Raw genomic sequence first — 13,170 nt, forward strand, 5'->3', positions numbered from 1 at the left:
CGCTTGAATTCGGAGTTGACACCCACCACATATTCGTGGATTTCAAAGCCGCATACGACTCAGTCAACAGACAAAAACTTCTACAGGCTATGGTGGAATTTCAAATGCCGCTTCATCTTGTTCAACTAACGGAACTTACACTCACAGGTGTAGAGAGTGTTGTCAGAATCCAAAACGACTTTTCCAGACCCTTCCATTGTAAAAATGGACTGACACAGGGAGATGGACTGTCGTGTCTCTTATTTAACCTTGCACTAGAAAAAGTAATTCGAGAGTGCCATATTAATACGAATGGCACCATCTTTAATAAATCTGTACAAGTGGTTGGATATGCAGATGATATAGACATTATTGCTAGGTCCACAGAATCTCTGATGGAAGCATTTCGATCACTAAGGGCTTTTGCACTTAGAATGGGATTAAAAATAAACGCACAGAAAACCAAGTATATGTATTGTACTAGATCAGGCAACCAGATACTTAGACTATTAATTAATGATCTGGAAATGGAAGGTGTGGACACCTTCGTCTACCTGGGCTCGCTGCTGACCAAAGACAACAATGTCAGCGAAGAAATTAAAAGAAGAATAGTGCTTGCCAATAAGTGCTATTATGGCTTCAGGAAACATATGGTGAAACCCCAAAACTACCCAGAAACATTAAAGTTACCATAAATAAAACACTAATAAGGCCAGTGTTAACATACGGGTCTGATACGTCGTCAATTACACAGAATGACCAAGAATTGATTAAACGTTTCGAGAGAAAAATTCTAAGGAAAATATATGGAGGAATCCAAGAACAGGGTTTGTGGCGTAGGCGCTACAACTTTGAGTTATATAGAAGTTTTGGGGAACCTGACGTTGTAAAATGTATTAAATTAGCACGCCTTCGATGGATAGGACATGTAATTAGGCGAGATAAAGATGCAACGATCAGAAAAATTTTCGACCGAAGAGGACCAGTGGGAAGACGAACCAGAGGAAGACCAAAACTTAGGTATCAAGATAACATAGAGGATGATCTAAAATCCATCGGAGTTAAAGCATGGAGAAGAGTTGCCAGAGACAGGGGCGAATGGAATATTGTTCTGAAGAAGGCTTTGGCTCATAACGAGCTGTAATGCCACTGATGATGATGATGATTGACACTGAACTGGAAAAACAAATGATAAATGAAAAAAATATTATCATGAAGTACTTAAACGTGTGGTAGCGACAATTCAATTTATTTCTTTATATTCTTTAGCGTTTAGTGGTACAAATTAAGTGTTTTTAGTGAAAATAATATCTGTTTGATGAATTTTTGCAGGAAAATATGAAAAAATATGCAAACTGCGGCACCAGTACTATAAACTATTTATCGTTTACAATATGTGATGAATTTATTTGTTTTATATTGAAATATTTACAACTCAAAATAGTGAACGAAATATGTGAAGCCAAATTTTACTCTTTAATTAATTATTTTAACACCTGACATATCTCACGTAGATCAGCTAACCGTCATTATTCGCTATTTTCTTCAAAGTGGTATACCAGAACAAAGAAAGATTTTTGGTATTTCTACCTATATTTTCTGATACAAGTGAAAACTTGGAGAAAGTTATTTTAGAATTTTTGAATAATTTAGATTTAGACATCGCTAACTGTCAAGTAGTGGAGTGGAGTTTAGAGTTGTGATAATGCGTTTAATATAATATAAGGGACTTATATTAAACTCCCTTATAAATGTCCCTTATAAATATAAATATAAGGGACTCCAATCCAGAATAAAACAACATATATTTATGCCTATTTTAAACCTTGCGCAAATCATTAATTAAATTTAATTGGAAACGCTGCTGTCGAAATTTGCATGGAAATGATCACTTTTTTCAATATCGTTCACGATTTGTATCTTTTTTTCAAGTTCTACACATAGGTGGAATGCATTACAAAAATTTTGTAAGAACAAACACGTAAGTATTCAACCTATTTGTGACAACAGGCAGTTTGCTCGTGCCGATGCCGTGAAATCCTTAAAGGCAAATTATGAAGAAATTAAATATTATTTGCGCATTTTTCCTCAAAGATGAAAAACCTATAACAAGGTCCGAAGCTGCTGGTTTACATAAAAAACCTAATACATGTTTTTTACTCTGTGTAAATGTTTTTACATTTTTCAAAGTAAAAACGTTGCACGTCACAATTTATATAAAATGACGTCACTTTCCGAAAATTTCCAAAACGTCAACCTTAGAGTTCAAATTTTCCTAACACAGCTAATAATACGAAACCCATACGGAACTGCTCCATTTTTCATAGGCGTCAACATGGTATAATAATCAGAAAAATGTAATCATCACTATATTGGGAATTTTAGAATTATATTGATTAAATAACCAAAAACATTTGTTATTATTAATAATATAAATTTTATGAAATAACTCTTTATGTCTTATAATCCACAAAATAATTATTTTAATTAAATAGACTAGATTATTGTACGTAACTGATACGAAAAAACTTCAAATTTTAATGACAGTTCAGCGTGTGGCAAAATTGTTTAAAGTGTTGCCGCTTTTTTAGAATAAGAATTTTGTTTATGTTTTGATTTCTTACACAATTTGATCATAATATATTATATATTAATAAATTGTATTTATAAATACATATTAAATTTAGATTAATAGCTTTTTATTGCTAATATAGCTAATTATTGTTGTGAATTGTGATTGAGCTCTATGCCAAAACAACTAAATAATCTGTAGAAAGATGATAAGCTTTCATGTAAGATAGATTATTTTGAACAAGAAATAATGGCGGGACATTTTTACTATTAATGCTCTAAAAGAGGTAAGTTTAAAATTTAGAATATATAATTTTGTATTAAAATGTTTTCTTATTTATTTTAGTGTGTTGCAGTAGTCTTAAAACTAAGTGTATTTACTGTTAATATAACAGTTTGACAAATAGTTGACATTTTAAAAATTCCTCACTTACTAACTACTATTCTGATGTTTTGACAACGCTGTGGGGTTCTGCGTCGTAAATCTTTAATGACGTGCAATCATTTTTATATGAAAAATTCTATATCTTATAAACCTTGTGTGCATTAAAACTACTTTTATATACAGTGTAGAAACCACTCATGAAATAAAATTCTTATTTTAGAAAATTATAAAAAACGGTGGAATTCGTCAACTTTTAAATTAAAGGGTGCGTTTTTTAAACATAAATTTAAATGTATGATTCACACAGGTCTAGCATAGTCCAGTCTTTATTTTTAATAAAACACCCTGTATATTTTCGTTTTTAAAAGCTCCTTAACAACCCAAACTCAACAAACTATAGGGTATATATATGAATAATACAAGGTGAAATTTTGAAATTATTTATAATTTTCTTCAAGATATTAAAATAAATCTTCAAAATGTTCTCCACCTTTTTGTTGGCAATAACACAGTCTTCTATAATACTCGCCAAAGTTTAAGGTGAAATATTCCATATTTCTGTGGTTATTCTTTCTTTGAAGTTTGCAATGCTAGTTGGCTGTGTTGTCTAAACTTTGTTCTTGAGAAAACTCCACAGAAAAAATCTAAGGTCTGGCGATCTAGCTGGCCACTCAATAGTACCTCCTCCTCGTCCAATCCACTTATTGGAGAAGATTTCGTTTAAGTAGGTTCTTACCATTAAAGCATAATGGGGTGTTACCCTGTCCTGCTGGAACCTGATATTTCCATTTGGTCTGCTAAAACGAGGTAACTTCACCTCTAGTAAGGCTTAAATATTTTTCGGCTGTCAAACTTCCATCTACTACTATAGGACCAATATATTCACCTATGATACCTGCCCAAACTTTCACCTTTTGAGAATACTTTCTCAAGCAACCAATGAGGATTCTCCGGTGAGCTGACCAATATCTAGTTTTTTTTTTTTGGTTAACCTCCCTGTTGAATGTGAATGTTGGTTCATCAGAAAAAAAATTGTACAACAGCTACTTCATTCTAGTTCAGTGTATTCATCATTCTTTCCCAGAAATCCATTCTATGATCTGGATCATCTTGTGTTAGCTTCTGTACAAAAGTCAATTTATATGGATGAAGTTTTTCTTCATATAGGCAACTTAGGGCAGTTGTATAACTCGCATTTTTTGGAGAGCAATTTGATGTTGGATTCTCTACGGCACTTAACAAAATATCCATTTTCACATCATCTTCAACAAAGTGTGGTCTTTTTTTTAATGGTTTGACACATCTAAATGCATGAATTTTAGGCACAGTACCTTGCGAAATAATAGGCAACCTCTGATTAAATAAGTTTGCCACTTCAACTTGACTTCTGGAATTATCCCCATAAGTAATGATCATTAAAATCTCAATTCGGTGAGTCTCAGTGAAATATTTCATTATTACTTCTGAAAGAAATTAAATTTGAATTAGGAATTACAATTTCAATGTGAAAGGTCAACACATCAACAACTGACAGATAAAAATCAACATTATTGATTTAATTATTAGCATGTCTAGATAGTCTTTACCTGTTCATGACAATAAAAAAATAACAAAACCCAATATATTGATACTTGGTTTAAAAACTGGATGTCTGTATTTAGCTAATTTAAAAAAAATACCATTATGTATTTAAAGCGTGATAAATTATGAATTAAAAAATTTTATGTATTGGGTAATTTGGTATATAAATTAGAAAATTCGACGAAAATTATACATAATTTCATAATATTTCTTGTGTTATTCATAATAGATCCTGCATGATACAGTTCGTGAGATTATTTTGTTATGGAGCTTTTAAAAACATAAAAATATACTGGTGCAGCAACTCTTACAAATATAGTAATTGGTGACATGTTAACTAAGCTAAGACCTCAGAGTCAGTATAGATAATAAAGATATTTATTTTGTAGACTAACTGTTTTAAATATTTGTGTTCAATTAGTTTAAGAGAATAAATGTGGATGTTTTATGAGCCCTATATATATATATATATATATATATATATATATATATATATATATATATATATATATATATATATATATATATAGATATATATATATATATATATATATATATATATATATATATATATATATATATATATGCTTACTGAACCATATGGCCTCATGTTAAACATGATCATATATACTGGTGCTCTAGACAGCCAAGAAGGAAAAGGCCCTCCTAAAAAGTTGTACTAGAGCTAATGAAAAGAAAAATTTTATTTCATCCAATCAACTTACAATTAATAACCACAATTTGGACAAAAGTATGATAGGGAAATGTAGATATAGAACAGGTGTGTTATAATTATATAACATGCCTGTTCTGGCCAGGCTGAATTGTCTTGTTGGACACTACTATTCTAGGAATTTCAGTGTTAGTGTTATCATAGGTATTGGACAAAAAAAATTGGAAGTTGTTTTTCTAAGGGTGATTATAAAGCCTGCATACACTACAAATCTGACAAGCTTTGCTAATACTCTCTCCCTGCACTGATTTATAATTTTAAAAATCTTTGTGATATGAGTGATTACTTCATAGGACATTGGATTTGTTCTACTATTCGTAATAATTGTTGGATATTCCATGGGGGCTCACACTATTTTCAGTATTTTGATTCTATTATGGAATGCATAGAATAGGCTGGCATGTAGGTGTGTCCTGAAAGCAAATAGGTATGATTTACTTCCTCCACAGTTTGCCTAGAGCAACTGTCACAGAAGAATGATCTTATCTTTACCTCAAGACTTTAGGTCTCTAAATATTTCAGTTAATTATATATATTGGAGCATATTTCATTCGCTCCCCTCTTGCCATCAGATTCTCCCCATAAATAACAGAATCCATTATGTGTCCTACTTTCGTATAGTGTAAAGTTATACATTAAATATTTCCTTGAGTAATACAGAAGCATATTGTCATCATGAGGGGTATTCAAAATTGGTAACCAATGCAACAAATCTCTCTCCTCTTCATTTCCAAATTATTGTTAATAACCACTTAAAATGTTAAAATAATAATTAATAAAAGTTAAAAATAGAATTAAAAACAGTTTGAGCAAATTAATAGAAATGCACAAGCAACAAATTGTAAACATCTAAAATTGTTGTAAGCTGCATGGGACCATGATAGAGATGATGCCCACCTGATAAAAGGTTGTATCACACTTACAACCTTTTACTTGTCATAATCTACAACTCATGTGTTTTACAACAATAAAAATGTTAAATTAAAAATTATCGTATCCATATTTTGGTTACCATATTTTGCCAGTTAAAAGAAGAATAAACAACAAGTTTATTTGGTATTTTAACTTGTTTTAGATGGATTGTGGGTTACAACTTTTTACCTTTCAACTGTTGATGAATAAATAGAATTTTAATTATTATTTTTAAATTGTATCGACCACTTTGTTGGTAACAACAAAATGGATAATGAAGTTGGTCACAACTTTAGTATGTTATAATGAAGTGTCAGTTGCAGAATAAACTTCTAAGGATCTTTTTTCTTTAATTAGGTATATATTTTCCTTCTATGTCTGTAATAAACAATTTGATACTTCATGTTTTATTTTAAAATTATTTTCTGTATATCTTTATGATATCATTGATTCTATTAGTTTCTTTGAATTATCAACAAATGCTTTGTTTATAATTAATTTCATTTACTTAATACCATTAAGGATATAATGTTAAAGTTTGTTAATTAAAAAAAAAAATAAGTATTTCCTAATATCCCTCTGGTAGCATCCCTCATAAAGGAATATTGGGAACATTTTCTAATGTATCTGCTAATTTTTAACAGTGTAAACTTTGTCAAAGCCAGCCAATGTAACAAAAACAATATTGTACACAATAATCAAAATATTTAAGAAATAAATAAGAAAAAATACAAAGAAATCTATACTAAAATAAATTGTATTGTAAGAAGAATATCGTGCCTACCTCTAAAAAACAAAGTTTTAATTTGCAAAACAATGATTAGTCAAATTTTCTATATAGAATAGAACTTTGGAATAGTGCAAATATAGAAAAATGGAAAGCCACAAATGAAATCTAAGTATAGAAAAAAATGGCAATGCAACATATTTGGAATGTGTGTTTACAAAATATTATGTGAGTACATAAGAGCACCATATCTGGATTGATTCCACCTTGAAAGAAAAACATATTTCAGAACACCATAATGAAGATAATCATGAAAATAAGTGTTAAGACTAAATTATGAAAATGTTATATTTTTTTATTTTCTTCTGTATTTTCCTATCTGCTCATGACTTAAGAAAAATTTAATTACCTCACTCTAAGAGTCTCAAAAAAGGTTTTAACAATATATTAGATTTAGTTTGAGTTATTTTAACTTTTAAATCTAGAGTGTCTGCTGTGTATTTTCACATGTTAATAACATACCACTGGATGATATTCATGTTGATAATTTTTTTTATTTTGATGCGTTTATATAATGAACCTATGTGTTATACTATTTTCAAAAAAAAAATCCAAAAACATCTATAATAAATATTGCCTGGGTTTAGCCTTTATTATGTTAATTGTTCTTAATATGTATGTAACTCATATTAAAGTATATTAAAACTGCTTTTTGACAGTACACCTATACAGTATATAAAAACACCCTAGTACACCTATACAGTACTTTTTGTACAAACTTTCTCAAAGAATATGTATGGCTTAAATCATGGAAATGCATTATCAATGTGAAACAACTAATTGCCTTGTACATGGAAATAAAATATTTTGACTTGCTCATAATCACAGATAAGCAAATATATGTTTAAATAATTAGGGCATAACATAAACACTAAAATTCTAACCCAACATATTCATACTTTAAAAGGTTTAAGTCTGGAACTAAAAATAGACACAGACATTTCCTTACCCAAGATATTCATGTAATCAGGGGTGAGGTCTTCTTGGCCAGTCCCATTAGTAGCTTTTGGAACATATCTTTGTATTTTTTCAGGTCTGCGGGGATCGGCGTTCATTTCAATCTAAAAATGAATCAAGTAGATTGAATATCTGGTAAATAATATAAAAGAGAAATTAATTAAAATAATCAGAACAGAAACGTCAAAAACAGATGAAGTAGTATGTTTTCGTTTACAACTACGAATTACTTACTGAAATTAGATGTTAACAATAGTCTTCAACAATGAACTATGATAATATATTAGTTAAATACGCACATACCTTTTAATATGAATAATATTTTGATTATTTTTCGATCTAATGTTCACAATGGCGACTATCTAATAATTCAGTGTTGTCAACAGCTCAAAGTCAAATGTCACTTATTACGTTTAGGCGAGTTCTCAAATTTTTAAGTAGTCTTGAATTCATAAAAAAAAAGAAATAAAAGTATGAATGATAATTTACATGTTCTAATAAACAAAATGAATTAGAAACACAATATTTTGGCACACAAAAAAAGAGTACGCTGAAGGAGATTCAAATAAAAATCAAACAAACAATATTGAAGACAAGTTAAATGTATATGAAAAGAATTAAATCAAAAAAGATATAAAAAATACAAAGTAATTAACGAGTATGCTAAATAAAAAATAAACTAATAATTTAAACCAAGATAATTAATTAGTAATACCGAGTCAACATAAATGAAGAGATGATAAATCCATGATAATACGAATGGAGCGATCGCATAGTTCAAGAAAGGCCATACCATACCATACTGTATAAGGTAAGAGAAAAGTGGCCAGATAATAGAAATTAAGAATAATTAGAGCAATGGAGAAAAACATAAACTCTTTTTTATTGGTAAAAGAATGAATGCATAATTTTTATTGTTAATCGATGGTTCCTATTTGCCTATTTGGGATCACTTGAGATTTAGCCATGGTATAGAAGAACTGCATAACATTTTTTAAAGTACCGAAATTCATTTTAATTTAAATTCTAGTATAGTTTTTTAAGGGCATTTCTTACATTATTTTAAGATAAATATTAACAGAAGAAGAAAGCAATAAATTGTTATTTATTCTGTTCTTTCTTATACAATAAAAAAGAGATAGTCTAAAAATTAAAATTTAAAATTTTAAACTCCATAGAACAAAAAAAGTGATTAATATATAGGTGATGATTAATAGTATACGATGAAACTTTTAAATATATTATGAGAGATATATAAACATTTTTATTTGGTTACTTTCCAAATTCGTGAAACATCACCACATTTTTGGTGAAACTGTGAAACAAAATATTATATGGCAACATTGTCAGAGCTGGAAGTTGACATTTAAATAAATATACATGACCTAACCATAACTATACATAAGAGACTGAAGCCAAAATACTTAAAATTTTTGAATCGAAACAGGTTTATTTTATTTAAGGTCCATACCGAAGAAAGTTTCATATTTCCTTTACTAATGAAATAAATTATTCCTCTGTAAAATGGAGAAAGTTACGAAGTCTTTTGATGATTTAATAAATGCAATGGAGAAAGATAACCGGGGGGCACAGGTATTGTAAACAATTATTTAATAATATTGATAATCTGACAGATATTTTTGTAGATTACTTGCTATTCAGTAGCTCTCCTTGGATTGACAGTGGCTTTAAGGAAAGTGAGACCTGTAAGTAATTTAAAGTTTTTACCAATAGGTTTTTCAGAGTTTTAATATAATTATTTACTGCATTAAATTGAATTCACAATTTTTTAATTAAATAATTTAATAACTAAAGAAGTACCTGAATGTACAAAATTTGAAGTTAATTAAGTCAGCTGAAACAGAGCTCCTTGCTCTGCGAATACAACATCCTTTCATTTAAATTTTTTGAAGCTCTGCAAAGTCACATCCTGAGAAATAATATGATATGATTCTATACAAGGACTTTACTTTTTGGCAGTTTAATGATGGGAAGATGGTTTGGATAGTCCCATCACTTGATCTAAGTTCTTGTTCATTTGGATGGTATGTCACTAACTTTTAGTATTCTACGCTTTCCTAGTCCAGATTTGATCATGTTCATGTGCTCCACTATCTTGTTTTTTTTTCTTAATATCATGTATAGTAACAAGCTTAACTCCATATTATTTTGCTAATTTGCATGTTTTCTCCACTATATAACTTCTTTAAAATGTCCATGTTGAAATTTCATTCTCCATTTTAACAGCAATTATGCATTTATGTACACTTCCCGTCATATAAAACTGGTACACTTTTTTTTCCCAATGTAAACCTGTGTTCAGACTGGACACAATGGTTCATGAATCAATTCGTTGTTGCCATCACAGATAACAGAATTGCACTAAATCTAAATAAAAAAATAACGTTAAAAAATGTATAAAGTTTTTAGATAGGTGATAGATATTTTTATCATTAACAACAAAAACCTTTATCAAATAAATTTAATAACCACAGAGAGGGTTGAGAACAACCACACTTGTTCACTGTAAAAGTTATTCATTTTGTATTAATTTCAAATTAAATTTTTAATTTTTCCAGCGTGTTTTATTTATTTTAGTATCCCACAACTCAATACAGTTTTGTGCAACACTTTACGAGAAGCCAATCACACCTCTGAATTTGAAATTAAACATAATAATTTAAAGTCATGTCTAGATTTATTATCTATCATTATTTTTGAATTAAAATATTTTCATAAATTTTAATAAAACACGAATCAATGGCTACTTAATTGAGATGATGGAAAATTACAAAATTAATAAGAGAATTTTTTAGGATGAATGTTTAAATAAATGTAACTGACTGATCTAGAATGTTCGATATTGTTTTAGTTTTTAGTATACTAAAAACTTGCGGTCTGTCGCACAGCCCTGCTTTTAGCTGGTTTTATATAATATTTTGGTTGAACTGGCAACGTTGCCCTAGGAATTAGAATGACACATGTGACAAGATCAACTTACACAACTTAAAAAACACGATTTTCGGTTATAGAAGTTGTATCAGTTTTTTATTACGCGAGCGGTACATGTTCACTATAAAATTGATGTATGAATTACTTCTATTTCTTCATATTGGTTTTCGATTCATTCTTTTATCCGTCAGATAGATAAATATAAACATAATAAATCAGAATTTGGTGTTTATTGAAAGTAAACTAAACGTACGACCAAATCTTACCATGTGGGGATAGTATTATGAGGTTTTTTTTTCCTAGTTTTTCCCTCATAATTTACTATGAAATCACTAACAGGAGAATTTTACTGTCATCATGGCATGTGTTTGTCTTTTTAAAGACGAATTACATGCTATGATTTTTTCTGACGGATATTCTCAAGTTAAAGTTGATTTCATGTAATCGAGTGAACTATCTTACAAATAAAGTCGTCCCAGGATCGCAACTCGACAATATTGGCAATATTGTCGTCTACTTTAAAATGTATAATGTATGTCTGAATTGTCAATATCAATGAGTCAGATAAAATTAAATTATTAGAAGAATTTTTCACCAAGTAACAAAAAAAAAAATTTGTTTAGTTTACATGTTTCTGGACGATTTCCGAAGTGGAAATTGAAATGTCAATAAACATACTTTAACCTTTAATTGTGGCTTATTCCCATTTAAATAGTAATTACTTTAAAATGCCACAAGAAACTAGCTTCAGAACAATATTAAGAAATGGTTTGTATAGGTGGGTTTCCGGTACACGGAATAAGAAAAACTGTGAGGTGGGTGTTTCTGAATAAGAACATCAAGGAATCACAAAGACGCTTCAGACTCAACTTCCATCGTGAATTGAATACTGAGATGTATTCCATTCAGGTGGAGATGTATTCCATTCAGGTGGCAGAGGAAGAGATATAATGTGTCTTTACCATGGGACCAGATGACAAAGGTGTCATCAATGTACTGTAACCAGCAGGTGGGTTCGAGATTTGATGATTACAGGGCTATTGTTTCGAAATGTTCAATGTAAATATCAGCTATTACGGGAGAGATGGGACCTTATTGGGACACTTTTGATTTGACAATAGGAATGATTTTGGAATGAAAAGTATGTATTAGAAATGCAATGTTTTATAAGAAATAATATTGTCTTGGGGGATTTGATGTTTAAAGTCAAAGATGGAAATGGTTTCATCAATAGGAATGTTGGTAAATAAAGAAACAATTTCAAAACTAATTAGTATATCTGAGGGTGAAATAGAAATGTTTTTCAGAAGATCAATGAAATATTGAAACAATTTTTGACAAAGGACGAGGCATTTCGGCTAATGGTTGTAAAGATAAGGGCAGATATTTTGCCAATTTCTGAGTGGAGCAGTTGTATGTACAGACGTTGGGTCATAGGGGGCATTGGACTTACGTATTTTTGACAGGCCGTATATTCTTGGAATTCGGGATGATTTTTCTTTGGGTATAAGAGATTTTTTGATGTCTGGATGTAGAGTGGACTTATTTATGATGGATTTGGTCTTTATTTCTAGATAGGTGGTGGGATCGTTTGGGACGCGTTTGTATTCTGTGGAATTGAGAAGTTCGAACATTTTGTCGAAATAATTAGAAGAGTTGAGAATAACGGTAGAAGGTCGGTCGGAAGAATGACGATGTCAGGATAAAGTTCTTTATGGCGAGGCTTTCTGAAAGCCTAGTATTTGACGGTGGGGGTTTGGAGAATTCTGGCGACATCTTGTCTGGCAACTTGGCTTGGTCGGAAGGAAGATGAAAAATAGCTTCTTCAGTTTGACAAATAATTTTCTCAGTTAAGATGGAAAGAGAAGTGACAGAAAAATTGAAGCTTTTTGACAGAGCTTTGGTAGCTGAATCGGATATGTGAATATCTGAGAAATTGTGTACAACAGTAGAAGGTTGTTGATTTGAAAGGGGCTGTGGATTTTGCTGACAGATAGGTTGGCCCAGTTTGCGTTTCTGTGTTTGGGTTTAGTTGTCAGAAATGTGTTGGGTGTTTTGGTGAGAAAGACGATCAAAAGTGTCCCATAATAATGGATGATATTGTGAGAGTAAATGTCATTGTAGGTTTTGGAAAATTGGAAATTTGTTGTGTCCAAGTTGCGTTGGGTGGAATGAATTGAATTTCGGAGAAGCGAAAAACCAGTTACTCTAAGAATTTCGGGAATGGATGAAGATTTAGTTTGATGTTTAATTTGAAGAGATTTTGGATTGACTTAATGGTCACGACACGATTTAAGAAAAGAAAGGTAACAG

The 13,170-nt window shown here is 30.3% G+C and overlaps 2 protein-coding genes across 4 annotated transcripts in view; one reads left to right on the plus strand and one right to left on the minus strand.

Annotated features, from left to right (window-relative positions):
• The window catches only part of LOC140434958 (uncharacterized), a 36,608-nt gene extending 28,277 nt beyond the window's left edge, over nt 1–8,331 (minus strand). Inside the window, exons 1-2 of one of the 3 annotated variants that reach the window (XM_072523603.1) lie at nt 8,140–8,297; nt 7,898–8,009 (exon numbers count right to left, since the gene is read on the minus strand). In XM_072523603.1, coding sequence (XP_072379704.1) covers nt 7,898–8,003 — 106 coding nt within the window. In that variant the 5' untranslated portion in view covers nt 8,004–8,009; nt 8,140–8,297. Of the gene's footprint in view, nt 1–7,897; nt 8,010–8,139 lie in introns of those variants that run through there. The other 2 variants (XM_072523602.1, XM_072523604.1) reach the window with 2 other exon arrangements.
• Nucleotides 8,332–9,264: 933 nt separating this feature from the next.
• Nucleotides 9,265–13,170, plus strand: part of LOC140434959 (protein C3orf33) — a 37,107-nt gene continuing 33,201 nt past the window's right edge. The window contains exons 1-2 of the mRNA XM_072523605.1: nt 9,265–9,498; nt 9,552–9,611. Coding sequence (XP_072379706.1) covers nt 9,430–9,498; nt 9,552–9,611 — 129 coding nt within the window. The 5' untranslated portion in view covers nt 9,265–9,429. The remainder of the gene's footprint in view (nt 9,499–9,551; nt 9,612–13,170) is intronic.

The sequence above is a fragment of the Diabrotica undecimpunctata genome, chromosome 2, assembly GCF_040954645.1.
Source record: "Diabrotica undecimpunctata isolate CICGRU chromosome 2, icDiaUnde3, whole genome shotgun sequence".
NCBI classification, from domain to species: Eukaryota; Metazoa; Arthropoda; class Insecta; order Coleoptera; family Chrysomelidae; genus Diabrotica; species Diabrotica undecimpunctata.